The following is a 20,363-nucleotide window of genomic DNA, read 5'->3' on the forward strand; positions in this document are numbered from 1 at the left end:
CTAGATAAACTGCATTTTGTTAAGTTCAAACTCATGGACACCATAGAAGTCCACTATATGGAGAGAAATCCTGAAATGTTTTCCTTAAAAAACATAATTTCCTTACGACCGAAGAAAGAAAGACATGAACATCTTGGATGACAATGGGGTGAGTACATTATCCGTAAAGTTTGTTCTGAAAGTGAACTTGTAAACTACAAGCTAGACAGTTACTTTAATAAATAGAAAAAATTATAATTTAACAAATACAATTTAATGAGGTAAATGACACAGATGACTGAACCTTTCTAACAAAAGCTCTATGTTTGCATTTAATGTTCATTTCAGACAATCAGTTCAATCCACAAGAACTAAAAGCTAAATATATGCCACATACCCACCAACATTAAGTAAAACATTTGTACAGCCAGTGGACGAATAGTTCATTGTTATTGTACATATATTGTTTTATATGTATTAAATAACACACATTTGATTCTCATACAAATTTGTACTTGGTGTAGTATAGAGATAGTAGTTGCATAGTGTACACAGTGATCAAAAATCAAATCAGTCTCACACATTTCAATGATAAATCATTTTGTCACGATACATTAGTTTTTGACTAACAATTCAAAAACCTCATGCATGCATATTAACGGGTTAAAAATGCAAAAGTTCTTAATTATTATTATTATTATTACTATAGTAGAAAGCCATCAGCAGCAGTCAGCTAGTGCTAGCTGCCTAGTTTTTGTACTATATACCACGGCATTTGATACTTTACATTTCAGTATGATATTAGTTTATATTTTTGATAGGGCTGGGACACGATTAATCGCATCCAAAATAAAAGTTTATGTTAACATACTAAATGTGTGTTTACTGTGTATATTTATTATGTATATATAAATACACACACATACATGTAAAGCCTTTAAAAAATACTTATATGTGTGGATAGTTATATTTGTATTTAATTTAGATTATATATAGAATTATAAATATTTTATTTATTTTAATTAAATTTGTATTTTCAGTTTTCTTTTAATATACATGTTTGTGTGTGTATTTATACATACATTATATATACACACAGTACACACACATACAGTATGCAATCATAAACTTTTATTTTGGATGCGATTAATCGCGATTAATCGTTTCCCAGCCCTAATTTTTGAAGAAATAATTATGGAATGAAGTGTATCAATCATTTTCATCTTCATATTAATAGTAATCTTTATCTTTTTTCTAATAAACCTGTTCATGCTTTTTACACGCAGAAACACTGGTCACATGATTTAATCTTTCTCCGGATTTAAAATTCCAATATCCTAGGAAGAAATGGTTTCTTCAAAGTATACCTGCTCTTCTTAATAGTCTTTGTGCCTATGCATAAGGAATTGTACATTTTTTCCCAGTCCTTCAGCTCAGATTTCCACAGAACTGCCCTGGAGCGGATGAGCTTGGAGTCCTCAGTCTCGCTCCCTTGTTTAAGGTTTTTGCGTGCTTTGTAAATAGAAATGCCATCCATGACAATAAATAAAGCATTTGCTGAGCCACTTACACGTCTAAAAAACTTTTTAACCATTAATAATTTAGCTTTTGCTACCTTATACACTGCCTGAGCCACCTGCGGACCAATACGGACTGTATTTAAGTCCTCCAGTGCAATCTCTGTTGCTGATGTAGTTGCTTCTCCACCTTTATACTCTGCATAACTTGCACTTGCATCCAGCATTTCCATAGTCCCTCTAATCGCTTCTCCAGCTGAGTGAAAACTGGTCATAGCATCAGCTGCACTAGGCTGAATTAAAGGTCTTTCACTGTTGGCCACTTTGTTCAAATATTTTTCAATCTTTATCATATCATCCTCGAAACTGGCTAAATAGGTATTTGCATTGTGCTTTTGTTGTCTGTTGTCATTTTCATCCTGTTCATCTGTTACAATACCAGTGATTGCACTGGCAACCCACATACTGGTACCTGTCGCAGATAAAACCAATGATACTTCTTCAGTGGCAGGGGCAAGAATGAATGCAGCCATAGACAAGACACTCCCTGCTATCCTCACTGAACTACCAGCCACAGTGCATATACTGGCCCTCTTCATAATGTTGTCCAGATGAACTGCAGTCTTCTCCAGATCTGACAGGTAACGTGACATTCTCGAGTGACATTCACTGAACACAGTGGTAAAATTCTGAGCATATTCCTGAAAGAGGAATGCCAGGCGAGTGTCCTGGTTCTCCCTGGACAACGAGAATGAATATAGAGTTGATCATATAGTTTACAATTCATCTCAAACCACTTGATTTAAAATTGGCTAAGCTTGAGGTCTCACCTGATTTCACTCAACTGGTTCAAATGATCAAGCATTTGTTTCATGTCGTTCTCACTTGCATCCAAAATGAGCTCCACTAAAGGTTGAGTCCTTTTACTGTAATGCATTTCAGTGTAATTAACAAAGACTTGTTGACTTTTTTTTTTCCATCTCAATCTTGAATGAGGTAGGAAACATGCTGTATACTTACTTATAGATTTTTCCATAACCGGAACTGTTGAGAAAACATGAATATAAAATAATGTTAAGAATGTTAATCGAATTATGATATGCTATTTTGGGTAAGAAACAAACTGAAATTTAGGTTGTAAATCCTATACTTCATCATTGAATAAATTTGTGTTTATTCAATAGGGTGCCTTAATACCCTTTGCTTTGTCTGATGCATTGACATCAAATCTGCTGAAAATCTTGTCTTAAGCACCGTATTGCTAAACTGAACAACTCCATTTGAATATGCATGTTTACTCATACAAATACTCATTGCACAGTGCTATTCTAGTGCATTTAGCACATGCTTAACTCTTTCCCCACCAGCATTTAATATATATATATATATATATATATATATATATATATATATATATATATTATTCTGTCCCTCAAGGTTGGTTTGTGTGTTTGAATAAAGTTTGGAGTAATTGGTCAAGAAGAAGCCATTTAATAATTATTATGGGTAAACGCTGCCATCTTGTGGCGCACTGCGGAAGCAGCCGGTTCCACTTAAAATAAACTGGTAATAGGGCGTGGCCTGTTCGTACGAGCCACGCTTATCGGAAGAAGTTGCATGTATCGTGTCTCTGCCTCTCGTTAGAATCGGCTGACCTGGATAAGGCATGATCTGTAAGTTTAATGTTCAGCAAAAAACATTCATAAACATATATAAGTGCTTCATTTGCCGATGTGATGTTTCATATGTTATGTTTTTGTGATATTGAAGTGGTCTGAGTGTCTTAGCTTGTGCTAGCTAGCCACTTACTGTATGCTACATGGCAGTTCATAGATTTGTTACTAAGTGTAGGGACTGATATTTGATCTGGTATTTTGAGTGGTAACATTTTGTTGATTATCAGTTTAAAGAGTGACATTTTATGTAGATCCATGTATGGATGTGTTATTTATGTCTTTATTGTTTTTGTTACAGTTTTACAAAATAAAAAGGGAAAACAGTGAACTCTCCAAGAGCTCCATACAGCCTCAGGAGTTTTTACTAAAACCTTTGATGTTTAGCTCGCTGCATACGCTAATGTCCACGTTTAGCTGAGGGCAGAAGAGTAAAAAGATCTTCCGCACGTCAAGCGCATCACCTGAGAGCTGAGACTGCAGACAGATATGTCGAGCCACAAAGACAGCATACGGCTTTCGCAACTGGAAGTCAGGTCGGAGTGCAGATCCGACATGTCTCGTCGATCGAGCAGCACAACTGCCAGCCTAGCTGTAGCACAAGCTCGAGCTAATGCAGAAGCTGCCCGCACCAGAGCAGAGTATGCTAAACGCCAAATAGATATGGAGGTAGAAAAGGCACGCATGGAGGCAAAGCTCAATGCTCTGAAACAAGAGGGAGAAGCTGAAGCTGCACTAGCGGCAGCGAAGGTTCTGGAGTCTACAATGAGGCTAGATCGATCCGAGTTTATGGAACCATCAGACCTCCCTGCTACTAAGGCCACATCTGCCAGTCGCACAGAAGAGTATGTGCAAAACCACTTTCACAATGATCCTTGTGTGAAAACCGAATTAAAATGCAAAGAGGAGCACGATGTAGACAGGAGTCTCGAAACACAGCTAAATCTACCCGAAGCGACTGCTCATTCACGTGAGTACTCCCCCAGTCCTCCACTTACATGGCAGCCCAGGTCTTCACCATCTCACTTACCCCTGAGAACATCTCAAATATCAGACCTGGCCGTTCTCCTCTCACGCCGTGATCTCTTATCAGCAGGGCTCACAGTCTTTGATAACAAACCAGAGACTTATCTAGCCTGGAAATCTATGTTTTGCAATGCCATAGAAGATTTGAATCTAAAATGTAATGAAGAACTTGATTTAATTATCAAATGGCTCAGTGCAGAGTCTCTACAGCATGCTCTCAGAATTAGGGCTGTGCACATTAACGATCCGGCCACAGGGCTACAGCGCTTATGGAAAAGGCTGGACAGAAATTATGGCTCAGCTGAAGTGATTGAAGCTTCTCTGTTCAAACGTTTAGAGACTTTCCCCAGAGTCTCTCCAAAAGACACTCATCGTCTACAGGAGCTTGCTGATCTCCTCCTAGAGTTGCAAGCAGCTAAAAATGAAGGATACCTCCCAGGCCTTAGCTTTCTTGACACTTCAAGGGGTATAAACCCAATAGTGGAAAAGCTCCCACATAGCTTGCAGGAGGCATGGGTGAATCAAGGGTCGAAGTATAAGAGAGAACACCATGTCCACTATCCACCTTTCTCGTTTCTGGTTCAGTTTGTGAATGGCTATGCAGAAATGAAAACAGATCCTAGCTTCACACTGCAAAATTACAACAGTGCACACATGAGAGAGGAAAGACCGCCGGTGAGACCAACCCGTTTCAGACCCCCCTTTACAGCGAACAAAACGCAGGTTAGCTCATCCGAGGCTAAGCCAATGCCTCAGTCGCTCGACCCTGACAAACAGTGCCCCATTCACAGCAAGCCACATTCACTTGCCAAATGTAGAGGGTTTAGAATGAAAACACTAGAGGAGAGAAAATGTCTTTTGAAACAGCTTTCAATTTGTTACAGATGCCTTTCCTCAACTAATCACAGAGCCAAAGACTGTAAGGAAGTCGTCCATTGTTTAGAATGCAATAGCGACAAACACATTTCTGCCATGCATGTTGGTCCACCCCCATGGACAGTCAGAGACTCTAACACATCACAAGAGGTACATGGCGGGGAGACAGATCCCCCAAACCCCACAGAGACTACATCCAATTGCACGGGGGTATGTGGACAAGGACTGCAAGGGAAATCGTGTTCTAAAATTTGTTTAGTAAATGTGTATCGCAGCTCAGCCCCAAAAGAGAAGAGAAAAATGTATGCCATTTTAGATGATCAAAGCAACGTCTCACTAGCTCGTTCCTCCTTTTTCGACATGTTTGATTTGCACAGTGAAGCCCTTCCATACACACTGAGGACGTGCTCGGGCACAGGAGTCAAAATGGGACGTAGAGCTCAAGGCTTTGTCATTGAAGGTGTTAATGGGAAAGTGTCTATGCCACTGCCAGTTCTGACTGAATGTAACCAGATTCCAGATAACAGAAGTGAGATACCTACCCCAGGAGCTGCAGCTGCTCATCCTCATCTATCTCACATAGCCAGTGACATACCACCACTTGATCCATCAGCGGATATTCTTCTCCTATTAGGTAGAGATGTCATTCGGGCTCATAAGGTTCGCTGCCAGGTGAACGGCCCCCACGAAGCACCCTATGCTCAACAGCTTGATCTTGGATGGGTGGTTATTGGAGACGTCTGTCTCTCAGGTGCCCACAAACCCACAGTGACATCTTATAAGACAAATATTCTTGACAATGGCCGCCCTAGCTTCCTCTCTCCTTGCGAGAATAGAATTTATGCCAAGGTAAATTGCACAGAAAGAAAACCTTTTGCCCAAAGCGCACAGGTCAAATATGAGCTGGGGAAACACATCTTTAAACAAACAACGGATGATGAAAAGATAGCACTGTCCGCCGAAGACAAGGCATTTCTGAACATTATGCATACTGAGTTTGTTAAAGATGAATCGAATGATTGGGTAGCCCCACTGCCTTTCCGGCATCCTCGACAACGCTTGCCCAACAACAGAGAGCAGGTTCTCTGTCGCCTCAAGTCACTAAGGAAGACATTGAAAAAAAGACCCAAGATGATGGACCACTATGTGGAGTTTATGAAAAAACTATTCAAGAATGGACATGCAGAAAGGGCTCCTCCCCTCATGCCACGACAGGAATGCTGGTATCTTCCACATTTTGGCATTTACCATCTGCAAAAGCCAAGTAAAATTAGAATAGTTTTTGACTCAAGTGCTCAGTGTGAAGATCTGGCTCTCAATCAAGTACTGCTCAAGGGCCCTGATCTCAACAGCAGTCTTGTGGGTGTGCTCCTGCGCTTCAGAGGCGAACCATTCGCTGTAATGGCTGACATAGAGCAAATGTTTTACAACTTCAGAGTCCGGGAAGATCACCGCAATTACTTGCGCTTCTTGTGGTTCCACGATCACAATTTGGATGGAGAAGTGGAGGAATTACGCATGACTGTTCACGTGTTTGGGAATTGCCCATCACCTTCAGTGGCCATTTATGGACTGAAGAAGATTGCTGCGGAAGGAGAGAAAGAATATGGCAGTGATGTAAGAGAGTTTATCGAACGCCATTTTTATGTTGACGATGGGCTTAAATCATTCGTCTCTGAATCTCAGGCTGTCGATGTGCTTCGCAGAACACAAAGGTTGCTAGCTCAATCTAACATTCGACTGCACAAAATCTCGTCAAACAGTTCTGTTGTAACCAGTGCCTTCCCACATGAAGATCTTGCTACAGGTCTAAAGGGACTTGCGTTTGAACAACTTTCCCCACCTGTGCAACACAGCCTGGGTTTGGGTTGGGACCTGACTACAGACCAGTTCTCATTTCTCACAACTGAGATCAATGACAAGCCGTTTACAAAACGCGGAGTGTTGTCAGTTATCAACAGCTTGTTTGACCCCCTTGGCTTTGCGGTTCCAGTCAGCATCGAAGGCCGCTCAATTTTGAGAGAGATTTCTACTGCTGTCAGTGATTGGGATACCCCGCTCCCAAGAGAGAAACAGGAAAAGTGGAAACAATGGAAAGACTCTCTAAAACATTTACAGCTACTTGAGATTCCTCGAATGTACACGACCATTTCCATGTCTGGAGCACAGAGAAAGGAAGTGCATATTTTCTGTGATGCGTCCACAAAGGCCGTCGGAGCTGTTGCTTATCTGAAGCTCACAACCAGTAATGGGCAGAGTGAAGTAGGGTTTCTTTTTGGCAAGGCCAGGCTCGCACCGAAGCCAGATATCACTATTCCCAGATTAGAGCTTTGTGCTGCTGTGTTGGCTGTAGAAGTCGCAGAACTGACTAAGGAAGAGCTTGCCATCTCGATAGATGAGGTAAACTTTTACACAGACTCGAAGGTAGTGCTTGGCTACATTTTTAACGAAAAGAGACGTTTTTATGTGTATGTCCATAATCGCGTGGAGCGCATTAGACGTTCTACTCAGACCTACCAATGGCATTATGTGCCCACACATCTTAACCCAGCCGACCAGGCCACAAGGTCACTGCCCGCGGAGCATCTACCCCTTTCCACATGGCTCACAGGCCCTGCCTTTCTCATGGACTCCGGCATAAGTTCCATCCGAGAAGAGTCTTTTGATCTTATTAGTCCAGAAACCGACACTGAACTTCGTCCAGAGATAGTCTCTTGCTCTACCTCCTTGACAAGAAATGACCTCGGAGCTACAAGGTTTAAAAGATTCTCTAACTGGACTCGTTTGACAAAGTCCATTGCCAGATTGCAGCACATTGTTAGGTCCTTCAAAGGAACTTCAGAGAACACGTGTAAGGGATGGCATAAGTGTAATTTACACGTATCTCTGGAACAACTACGGCTAGCCGAAGCCATGATTGTGTGCACAGTGCAAAGAGATGTGTATGCTCAGGAAATAAGGTGTGTGAAAATGGGTAGTCCCATACATAAACAAAGCTCACTCATCAAGTTAAGTCCATTCATGGACAGTAACTCAGTTCTCAGAGTTGGGGGTCGACTAGCAAAAGCGCAACTCACCACAAATGAAACGCACCCCATGCTTATTCCCGGCAAACACCATGTGGCTCAGCTCATAATCAGACACTTTCATGCACAAGTGCACCACCAGGGCAGACACTTTACAGAGGGCGCCATCAGAGCGGCGGGTTTCTGGATAGTAGGTGGAAAGAGGGCAGTTAGTACTGTCATCTTTAACTGTGTCATGTGCCGTAGATTAAGGGGCAAACAGCAAGAACAAATCATGGCAGACTTGCCAGAAGACAGGACGCACATAGGCCCTCCATTCACTTGTGTAGGCCTAGATGTTTTCGGCCCATGGTCTGTCACAGCAAGAAAGACACGAGGAAGCCAAGCAGGTTCAAAGAGATGGGCAGTCATTTTCGTATGTATGAGCACTCGTGCCATACATATTGAAGTCATTGAGTCCATGGATACTTCTTCATTTATAAATGCACTGCGACGCTTCTTCGCCATTCGAGGTGCCGTTAAATTGCTCAGGTCGGATTGCGGCACAAACTTTGTGAGCGCTTGCCGGGAACTCCAAATAGACAAAAGGGGCTGTCACAACGAGAAAATCAACACATATCTTGCAGACGGAGGCTGTCGGTGGCAGTTTAATCCACCACACGCTTCGCACATGGCAGGGTCTTGGGAGCGCATGATTGGTGTTAGTCGGCGGATCCTGGAGGCAATGTTGCTGCAGCATAAAGATGTGAAGCTCACGCATGAGGGTTTAGTGACATTCATGGCGGAGGTAACAGCGATAGTTAATGCACGGCCACTTACCACAGTTTCCACTGATCCTGAACATCCTGAGATTCTTACTCCAGCCATGTTGCTTACACAAAAAATTGGAAGTTCTCCAGTTCCACCAGGCCAGTTTGACAACCATGACCTCTTCAGAGCACAGTGGAGACGCGTGCAGTACCTTGCGAACATCTTCTGGGGAAGATGGAAGAGGGAGTACCTCGATGGATTACAGTGTCGTCGCAAGTGGAGGACGCCGAAGCCAAATCTACAGGTTGGAGATGTTATTGTCCTTAAGGACGGACAAGAGAAAAGAAACGCCTGGCCTATTGGACGCGGAACAGAGGCTGTACTTGAGACCTATCTGTGAAGTTATCTTATTGGTGTCACAGGAGTGCACCTAAAAAGCTTCGCGTATCCTTTTAAACAGTAGTGGGTGTGACGCCTTACAGGCGTCAGGCGGGGAGTATTCTGTCCCTCAAGGTTGGTTTGTGTGTTTGAATAAAGTTTGGAGTAATTGGTCAAGAAGAAGCCATTTAATAATTATTATGGGTAAACGCTGCCATCTTGTGGCGCACTGCGGAAGCAGCCGGTTCCACTTAAAATAAACTGGTAATAGGGCGTGGCCTGTTCGTACGAGCCACGCTTATCGGAAGAAGTTGCATGTATCGTGTCTCTGCCTCTCGTTAGAATCGGCTGACCTGGATAAGGCATGATCTGTAAGTTTAATGTTCAGCAAAAAACATTCATAAACATAAGTGCTTCATTTGCCGATGTGATGTTTCATATGTTATGTTTTTGTGATATTGAAGTGGTCTGAGTGTCTTAGCTTGTGCTAGCTAGCCACTTACTGTATGCTACATGGCAGTTCATAGATTTGTTACTAAGTGTAGGGACTGATATTTGATCTGGTATTTTGAGTGGTAACATTTTGTTGATTATCAGTTTAAAGAGTGACATTTTATGTAGATCCATGTATGGATGTGTTATTTATGTCTTTATTGTTTTTGTTACAGTTTTACAAAATAAAAAGGGAAAACAGTGAACTCTCCAAGAGCTCCATACAGCCTCAGGAGTTTTTACTAAAACCTTTGATGTTTAGCTCGCTGCATACGCTAATGTCCACGTTTAGCTGAGGGCAGAAGATATATATATATTTAGCATTTCACTAAAATTTCATGGTCCTCGGAATACATTGTTGCATGCAATACTTCAAAATAAAGAAGAGAGCTACTGAATGAAACAAACAAGTCTTTAAGCATTCTCTTTATCAACGCTTAAATGCAAGTAAGATTAATTAAAAAAATTGTGCAAAAAGCTTTATGTTTTTATCAGATACTATATCTCACCTTTGTCTCATTATCCAACAAAGATGTTTTGTTTTTTTGTCATAGTCGTCCAGATGAAAGATCAGGATGTTCACGTTATGGAGTAGAGGCTGGAAGAAGGTTTCTGCATCTCTTTTAAAGAGGATTAGGATAGGGGCAACTATTCTGGCAGCGTTAATGACTGACTGCACAGATTCAGGGCTCTCTCCCCGCAGCAGGAAGATCTTTTCGCTGAAGACGCGGCATGAGGTCAGTGTTAGCTTCTCCACTGCATCAAGGAAGGGCTCAAGTTTCTTCAGCCCCTTTAGTGTGTCTTTGAGAACGGCATCCAGATTCTCCTCCTGCTGATTTCTATTGATGCTTCTCAGCTTCTCAAGCTCTGCCTCTCTCTCAGAGCTCCATTTTTCTTCTTGGCCACAGAAGTCCCTTACGATCTCAATGTAATTGAGTGTTTCCATGACATACACTATGAGCCGGTTCTTTAACTGTTCCCTGTGCCGCAGAACAAAATAACAATGTACATTTTGTACATTCATTTATTGTTATAAATGTATTTGTCACACTCTGGCGGGTAATGGACTGGAGATGGAGAACCGGAGTAAATGAAATATAAAGTTTATTAAATAACACACTGAATATTCAAACAAACAAAAACCAGGAACATGAACAGAGAACATGTAATGTTATCGACGGACACTGGGGTGTGATCTGACACAGACTAATATACTCAACAAACAGGGCGTGGCTTCAAACGAGATAACAAGATGACGAGGGGGAAATACAAATATGGGCATGAATAAACCAATACAGACAAAACTAGAAGGGGGAGACAAGGACTAAACCATTAAGACTAGAAACAGAGGGGGAAAAACACTGGGAAGACATAATCCTGACAGTATTCAAGTAACACTATATTTTAAGGTGGCTTTGTTACACGTTACATGTACTTACTATTAAAATAACAATTTATTATTCATATTTACATCTAAGTAACTCTAGGCCAAACCTTAACCATATAGTAAGTACATGTAATTAATTAATATTACTTAGTACTTAAATGTATAATTATACTGCAATAAAGACACCTTAAAATAAAGTATAACTGTATTCATTATACTTTTTATTCCCCATAGGTGAAGGCAACTACTATGTTATATATATACATTTATATTTGGTGTTATATATTAATAATGAATATATTTTAACATTTTAGGCACAAGAAATTCATTTATCAGTACTTACAAAGCAGACAGCTTTTTTTTTTATTAACTTTTGAATTTGACCATTGCTTAGCTCCCATGGCATCATGGGAATAATGCCCATCCAATGCACACACTGTAAAGAACAATTTGTTGAGTCAACTTAAAATATAAAAAAATGTTTAAGTTCAGTCAACTTAAAATGAAGTGACAACTTGGATATTTAAGTCAATTTGACTTAAAAAATTTAAAGCAGTTGGGTAACTGTTTAGCTTCACTTAGTACAACTTAACTGTAACAAGCGAGGCGACTGAGAGTGAGGATCCAAATGCAAGGCTTTATTAAAACAGATCGTGGTCGAACAGTCAGGGTCGAAAACACCAGCAAACAACAACAGCAAAGATAATCCAATAGCGTAATCCATTAAACAGGCGTGGGTCAAAATCCAGGAGAGCAAACAAAGTAACAAAGAAAACAAACAATGAAACAAAACTAGGAACAAGGCTAAACTATGATTAAACTGACACTGAAACAAACAAGGAAAATAACTAGGGAACTAGGAAACCAGGAAACAAGGGAAAAACGCTTGGTAGAGTAGCTAGGAGCAAACAATACTTCGTGGTGTGTGTGTGTTCTGAGCATGCTTTATGGCTGACAAACAGGAAGTAACCAGCGAAGCAGCAGAGGGAGCAGCAACAGTCAGTGAGGGGCAGGGCTCCCTCTGCTGGCCTGGTGTGACATTAACATTTTAAGTTGACAATTTATTTGAGTTGACTGAACTTAAAATTTTAAGGCAACCAGGTAACAATTTATTTTAAGTTAACTAAACAAATTATATATATATATATATATATATATATATATATATATATTTACAGTCTCAGCGTAATCATTGGCCATCAGGGTATTTCTCACCTACTGTTTTTTTGCATACTGAGGTTTCAGACATACTATTCATCACTCGTACTACTATATATTAACATAACTGCCCTATGGCATAATTTTGGCCCCTATGTCAGCACTGATTGACAAAAATAAAATAGTATTGATTTATAGATCCTGTCACTACTGACAGACAGGTGTGACAGACATGTTGTGGCATGAGGGTATGCTAATAATTAGAGTTAGACTAAACCAGGCCATAGTTCAATTAGGACATTTAAATATTTTTTTTTAAATAAATGTTCCTTAGAAAAAACATTACTGGTGTGCATCTTGAGACAAAACAAAGGCGCTGACATGTTTTAAGATCAATCATTGCAAGTTGAAATTTTAGTCTGGGATTAGGCTTTAAGCCTTGTCTGTGAAACCAGGGGAAAATGTCATATTTTGATCTGAAATTAAGAATTACATCGGCTTAACATCAACAAAAAAAGTGGCATTTTTATTTCTTCTTACCTATAATGCCTAGTGTTTTAGTTAAATTAATTTCAGGGCTACTAAAATCTGAAGAGTACCTGCTTGAAGGCCTACCAGGGATTTTGAAATTTTGCGAGCCCTGATCCTGTTGTATACCTCCAGAAAAAAAAAAAAGATAGTGACTCCGTTTGCTGATTTGGGAAAAATGTCCACTCTTTTTTAAAGATTTTTAAAAGCAATGCCCAAGCAAAGACCTGTTGTTTTACAGGCTGCCACAGATGAGTTAATTTTATGTTTGTGTGAATTAGCTCCTAATGTTTCTCAGGGTAATATCTCACACACATTATCAATACCAGAAACTGAAAAGAATTGTAACTGAATTTTTTTTTTTTTTGCTGATAAGAAAGTCGGAGTCAAAAGAAAGAGACAGTACCTGGACAAGCTTTCGTTGAAAAGGGTGTATGAACTATATCCTGTCACCGCATGTGAGTCTGTACACCAGGTTGTGGAGAATGATCTGAATATGAGCATCAAGAGTATTTTGCACAGGACTGATCTGGAACCACATGAAAAGGCAAAGGTGTACACATCTGTATTGCAGAGGTTTTTAACATTAGCTAAGTGAGGGCCAGGGAGACCTACACCAGTGTTGGGTACGCTACTTAAAAAAAAAATTAGTTATAAAAGTAACTAATTACCAGGGAAAGTAACTATTGTGTTACTATTGTATTCATATATATATATATATATGTGTGTGTGTGTGTGTGTGTGTGTGTGTGTGTGTGTGTGTGTGTGTGTGTATATATTTATATATATATGTATGTATCTGAAAATATACTTACCATCACTCATCATACCAATATGATATTATGATCATTTAGCAACTCAAGTAATTACAATAAACATGTATGAATGCTTATTTGTCATGTTTGCTGGTGGTGGTGCTTAAGATATTGTTTGTCATTTAGTGTTTCTATAAAAAAGGGAAAATCTAAAAATAATACTGGTAAGATAACAAAACTACTATGAATTCTGCTGCTAAAAACATTATAAAGCACACTAAGGATTAATGAGATGCTGGGTTCATGAATATTAATCATGTTGTCTGTGTTCGCTCAAACTGATTTGCTGAAATCAAAATAGGGATGATAATAGGTGAGCGCCAGCCAATGAATTTGCCGTTTGTGTGTTAGTTCCGCCTACTACCACTAAGGGGGAGGAGCCTGTTAAAATATTCTAAAGTATCCTTTCCATGGTCAATGTCTAATTACAAAATGTTTTTTTACAGTATTCATTTTGAGGTTTTAAGCTTTCAGAAGATATCTAATTTATGATTATTACTAAAACTGTGACAGGAAAAAGGAAACAAAAAAATGTTTTTGTGACAAAGGCCAGAACTCCTGTTATGATGTATATGTTTTGCTACATAATTTGTAATTTACATTATTTATTTATATGCTACATAATTTTTAACAACAAGCAATGGTAAAATATATTTAGGAGTCTTAGGCCTTTGCAATGACACAGTGATTTGATTAGGATTTAATTGTAATCTGTTGAAGTAAACTTGGGCGTCCCACCAAAGGGGCGGTGAAAGTTTAGTCTGAGATTTTAAAATAAAAAACTACTGAACATGATGTTGGAACAACTGAAATGCTCTCATCATGAGCAGAAAACAAAGTTACTAAATTTGCCTTTTCATGCCATCCATACTAGAACTGATTCAATCTAAATATTTTTTCCCAATTATAGTTTCAACATGCTGAACAATATTGTTCATTTATACAATGATATATAGTCCTATTACAATTATTAGCACTCCAGTCAACAAAGAAAATTAATTGCATTTTTATTTCATGCACTGACTTCCAAAACCAACCTGGGCTGTGTTTCCCGATAACAATTGATCTTAGCGCTTAAGAGCGTTTTCTACGAGTCACTTTGCGAACGTTCGTTATTGTTTTACGTGCGTTTCCCAAAAATGCACTTAACACAAATGCACGTAGCCCTGCTTTAAGTGCTACTTAGGAGTCGCTATCCATTGGTAAAGTGCTGAAATGTCACATGCTGTTATAGCAATCCATCTAATTTTTTATTTCCGATTCTTCTTCTACTTGTGTGAATGTGTATTCAACTCGAATAACATAAAAAGTCCTGCGATTTCTTCTTGAGCAAGTTTAAAAACATAAATTAACTGGAAAATAAAACAAATCTAACAGTCCTTGCCGGAAATGACATCTGCATCATTTTCGATATTTATATGGAACCTTAATTATTTAAGTAGAATTATGTATAAATGTATTTATTTATCAACAGTTGCTTATCTCACATCAAAATAAATCAATAAGTAAATAAATAAATAAATAAGCTCTTACATTCATTTTTGAAAAGTTTATCCTAATTATCTTTAATTAGGACAAAAATTTAAATAAGCACATACCTAGGGGTGGAGACACTAGCAAAATGGCTGAAACCAAAAAACAAAGAAAAGACATTTTTCAATAAGAGCTAATTAATATTATTTTAGAGGAGGTGGAGCTACAAAAGCTCCTAGGTTTACCTCCTATTGACAGACACTTACCATCTTGAAATCTAGTTCAATTAGATTTAAGTATTTTTTTTATAAATGTGCCTTAGGAAAAAACTGATGTTACTGGTGTCCATCTTGAGACAAAACAAAGGGAGTGATATATTGTAAGATCAGTCAGTGCAAGTGTCCTTCAGTAAAAAAAGCTCAGACTTGCATTTTAGTCTGGACTATAGGCTTAAGCCTTGTCTGTGAAAAGAGGGGTATATATTTTACTACAGCTTGAGTCTTGAGGGTGTGTGTGGCAATATAGTATTAGGGCCTATCTATTAGCCTATCGATATAGGTGCAGAAAAATGTTTAATGTGCACATGCTTTATCAGCACTGTTTTATATAAATGTACTCTTCATATACATTTATAAAAGGACAACCTTTGACCATTATGAACCTAACAAGAGAATAAATTCAGGGAAGAGATAATTAATGCAACTTCTAAAATCAGTGATTCAGTTTCTTCAAGTGGGGCCTTCTGCAATTAGTGAAATAGATGACAATCAGTGTGCGACATGTGAATATTATCACAGCCTGAAAAACTTTAAGTTTTAAGTTTGTAATTTTAATTAAAACTTTTTTTCATTCTAACATTTATTATGTAAAATTTTTTTTTACTTATTTATTATTTCTATATTGAATTGTGTAATGAGTAGAAAATAGAAATGAATAAATATATACGTACCAATAAAATGAAAAATTACTTTGAAGAGAAGTACATTTTAGGTGCAATTTGCCGGATGTCCAGCAGGTGCCCTCATAACTCTGTCCCCTTACGATGCACTTAAAGGGATAGTTCACCCAAAAATGAAAATTTGATGTTTATCTGCTTACCCCCAATGCATCCAAGATGTAGGTGACTTAGTTTCCTCAGAAAAATACAAACGAAGATTTTTAATGAAAACCGGTGCTGTCTGCCAGCCTTATCATGGTTGTGGATGGGCACCAAACCTTTAAAAGTAAACAAAAACATGCACAGACAAATCCAAATTACACCCTGCGGCTCGTGATGATACATTGATGTCCTAAGACACGAAACGATCGGTTTTTGCGAGAAACTGAACAGTATTTATATCATTTTTTACCTTTGATACACAGCCACGTCCATCTGTCCTGAGCACGAGTTTGGCATCAGTCACGTCACATGTGCACGCGCTCCAGTGTAGAATACGCAAACATCGGAAGCGATATGTTGCATGAATACGACACAAATTGTTTACACAGAGCACAGAGATTGTGGGCATGGCGGCTATTCAAAATGGTAATTACTTGCGTGTATCCTGGTTGTTTAAACCAATTTAAAGCTAAAAGATTAAGTTTGCTTGCACAAACTCATCCATTTCACTGATTTTCCCTTACGGCGTTTGCATATTCTACGCCAGAAGCGCGTGCAAACTCGTGCTCAGGACAGATGGAGGTGGCTGTGTATCAAAGGTAAAAAATGATGTAAATACTGTTCAGTTTCTCACAAAAACCGATCGTTTCGTGTCTTAGGACATCAATGTATCGTCACGAGCCGCAGGGTGTAATTTGGATTTATCTGTGCATGTTTTTGTTTACTTTTAAAGGTCTGGTGCCCATCCACACCCATGATAAGGCTGGCAGACAGCACCGGTTTTCATTAAAAATATTCGTTTGTATTTTTCTGAGGAAACAAAGTCACCTACATCTTGGATGCATTGGGGGTAAGCAGATAAACATCAAATTTTCATTTTTGGGTGAACTATCCCTTTAAGGCTTTACGATTACTCCAGAGCACTCGTAAATCTACGAAGATTTTCAAGTGCTACTTAAGTTACGATGTTTTTGGGAAACAGACCGTAATATTAAGATCAGTCGTACGATCATTTTTACGAACAACTTAGGCTTACGATGCTTTTGGGAAACGCAGCCCTGGGTCATTCCAGGGATCTGATGCCTTTTGTGTCCCCAGATTGTGACATTATTGCCTTAAATAAAAACGTATTTTATCTTTAGCATTTAAGGGGAGACACTGCAGGCGAAAACATGCACCTTTCAAGTTTGAGATTTTGGGCTTTTTGGTTTCTCATAAAGTGTTTTTTTAGACTAGTGGAAAGAAAACATCCAAAAACACTGTTAAGTGTTTCTTTTATAGCACTTGATCTCTTTGTGTCAATAGATTTCAATCACAATGCATAATTTTAAAGGCGGTTTTACAGAGGGATTTGTTCACATATAATTTGCTTTATTTTATACAACATTGACACGAAATGACACCCAATATTCCCTCTGTAAAAACTTCTGACTCTAATATTTAAAAAAAAATTAAACAAGAATTTTGAAACTGACTTCATCCAGTGTTTAGATTTTTGTACTAGAAATGTATGCAAATGAGCACATATTAACATTTTAGAAAACTTGCAATACAAAAAAAAAAGTTTGCAATTATCAATATAATCAAACAACTGGGTAAGTAAGGTGATAACTATTACTTAATTTTTTTTACCCAATTCACCTCGCCTTAAATTAAAGTAGCATTTAAAAAATATATTTACTTAACAGATCTGTGTTATGCATTTCTTCTAATTTGTTTCACTATGTATGGGCCACAAGAAAAATATTAAGCCAGTTATATACATGCTATATGTTGAAACAGATAAATAATGAATTCCTGTAGATATTAGAGAAAGCAGAACATCTTAAATTCATCTAAAGAAGAAGATGTTGCGAGTAACGTTCTGTAACGTTACTTCTTTTTGTTTTACATATATTTCCATGCAAAGTTCATTACAAAATCAAGCAGGATATTTATTAAGTCCTCATTGGTGCCTGCAGATATTACACTGACATTGTCAACTCACCTGATAGCCATGCCTTAGTTTGATCAAATCCGGATTGAGAAATCACAAAAAGCATAAAAAGTGAAAGCTATAAGATCTAAATGAGAGTTTTCTATTTCTGATCTGGTATTTACGCAGGACTTTCACCCTTGAGTTAATGTCCCTCCCTCAGCTGCACTGCTCCATAGAAAAACAAACAAAACCACAAAGATAGGGACTGATTTGAATTGAATGTTATTGGTCTGATGTCAATTTTAGATCTCTAACCCAGAACTGAACCTGCCCTGGAGCAGGTTAGCTGTGGAGTGTAAGTTACTTTGGCAATGAATGCAGCTAAAAGGTCATCAATATAACATACTGTGTTTTGGTCCAGTTTTGCCACAACAGTTACAGTTGTTATAACACACTTTTATAACAGTCAAAGCAAAGCCAATGTTAAAAAGTCAAGGTTCAAGAGCCCAACTAAAGCAAACAGTGATCTTCATTATGGTAGTGTCCAAAGAAAACCATCTAAATATCTGTTAATTCTCAATAAGGTCTTATTTAGAAATAGACTTTTAAATAGACTATAGTTCAACCATAGATCGTGAAACTTGCACGTTTTGTCCATTAAGATAATCCTCACAAAATAATACAACTTTTATGAATTTTCAAGCCTAAAAAAAAAAAAACTTAGGCTTTAAACAGACCACATCAGTCGCTCACCTTCAACATCACCAACACCGTGTTTCCCACAAACTTTTTCAAACTTATTTTAGAAACATGTTCAGTATAAAGGACTTCTTCTGTGGGTGAATTTTTATTCCATGTTACATTAATCTTTTCATATAAAACTGGAATAAATTCAAAACTAGATTCAAAATAAAACTGAAATGAAACATTAATAATAAACAGTAAGGAGTGAATAAATGAAATAATCATTACTAAAGCACATTTCGAAATAAGATCCATTACAGGTCAGCAAATCCGTGATTAATACGAATATTTTAGTTAAAAACGAGTTTCCACATAGTATTCAATAAAAATCTAGTGCATGAAATTATTAAATAACAGCAGAGTGAAGGTTTTTTTTTAAATTATGGTAAGATTAAAGTGAATAAAGTACCATATTTTAGCTATAATTTTGTTACGGTGGTTACACGAAATCTTATTTTATCCTTTCTACTAGAAAATCCTCAATCGTTCTGCTTTCTAACAGCTTCATGTGGCCGTAAACATTTAATTTTAACGTGACTTCAAGTATGCATCAGTAAAGTTTGACCGCGACCATATAAAGCTGGTAAATGTGGTGTTAATCGTAATGAGTTTGCCTTATTGTACGAACCCAGAGTCTCCGCTGGTTACATCAGTAATAAAACAAGCATTTTCCATACAAATCTTGTAGCTTCATTTTTGGGGGAAAGCAAAAAGCATAAAATTGTCGAAACAACAATATAAAATACGGGGAACTAGTTTGGTTATTCTACAGTTAACTGTACTACAAATTATACTAAAATTAGAAAATACTGTAAATTGATAAACTGTTATGTGTGATGACGTTTAATGTCTCCGACAGGCGCCTGTCCATTTAGCAACTTGTTAGCAACCGTCTTTTTTAAGAAGCATAACAGCTTAAAAAAAATCACAAGTGGGGAGTAACTGGTGTGTTTTGTTGTACATTAAAACGTGAAAGTATCTTGTGCTTGTGTTAACCACAGACCTTATTTAAGGGATTTAACCAAAATCCCATTCAAAAACCCATTGATTTTGGGGCGATGGAACCGGAAGTGCTAAAATGCTAACTCGCTTCCGGGTTTTTGCCTACAAAGTGACGTCATAGTTCCCCCGCTCTATTGTGGATTTACCTGTGTGGATTATATTAAAGACTTTGGTTTTGACCTTTCATCATCAATTAATTAATCACATAATTATTTCATTAATTTCAGCACTGCTTTAGTGTTATTTAATTGTAGTGTGTACACATTATAAATGTTCATTTAAAACTGAGGATGTGTGACTGACTGTGATTTTATTGTAAAAGTTACAAAAAAACAGCATGTAATGTAATGCAACAGCAATAAACTGTAATTAATTGACAGCGTTTGTAGAACTGTGCTACCAGTAAATTCCTGTTATTTCAATAAACTGTAAAATGCAGAGTCAGATTAAACCATCAGATTAACTGAATGAAAAACTCTATTTTCAGTGAAATGTGAAGGTCCACAGAAAACGGTTATGTAA

General features: G+C 38.0%; 1 protein-coding gene across 1 annotated transcript; it reads right to left on the reverse strand.

Annotated features, from left to right (window-relative positions):
- Positions 1 to 293: 293 nt before the first annotated feature.
- On the reverse strand, positions 294 to 18,320 carry LOC141291483 (uncharacterized). Its single transcript, XM_073823642.1, has 6 exons — positions 18,165 to 18,320; positions 13,197 to 13,319; positions 10,227 to 10,697; positions 2,517 to 2,540; positions 2,327 to 2,422; positions 294 to 2,234 (listed from the first exon to the last, which is right to left on the reverse strand). Exons 1-6 carry the CDS (start codon positions 18,173 to 18,175, stop codon positions 1,301 to 1,303), a joined length of 1,659 nt encoding a protein of 552 aa, XP_073679743.1. The 5' UTR covers positions 18,176 to 18,320; the 3' UTR covers positions 294 to 1,300.
- Positions 18,321 to 20,363: the final 2,043 nt, after the last annotated feature.

The sequence above is a fragment of the Garra rufa genome, chromosome 18 (assembly GCF_049309525.1).
Source record: "Garra rufa chromosome 18, GarRuf1.0, whole genome shotgun sequence".
Classification (NCBI taxonomy): domain Eukaryota; kingdom Metazoa; phylum Chordata; class Actinopteri; order Cypriniformes; family Cyprinidae; genus Garra; species Garra rufa.

Bases quoted from the DNA above. Each gene is read 5' to 3' on its own strand.
- LOC141291483 (XM_073823642.1), bottom strand. The intron at 10,698-13,196 runs GTACTGTCTCTT...TCTGCGGCACAG, and splicing joins TTCAACGAAAGCTTGTCCAG to GGAACAGTTAAAGAACCGGC. The intron at 2,235-2,326 runs GTGAGACCTCAA...CTCGTTGTCCAG, and splicing joins AACCAGTTGAGTGAAATCAG to GGAGAACCAGGACACTCGCC.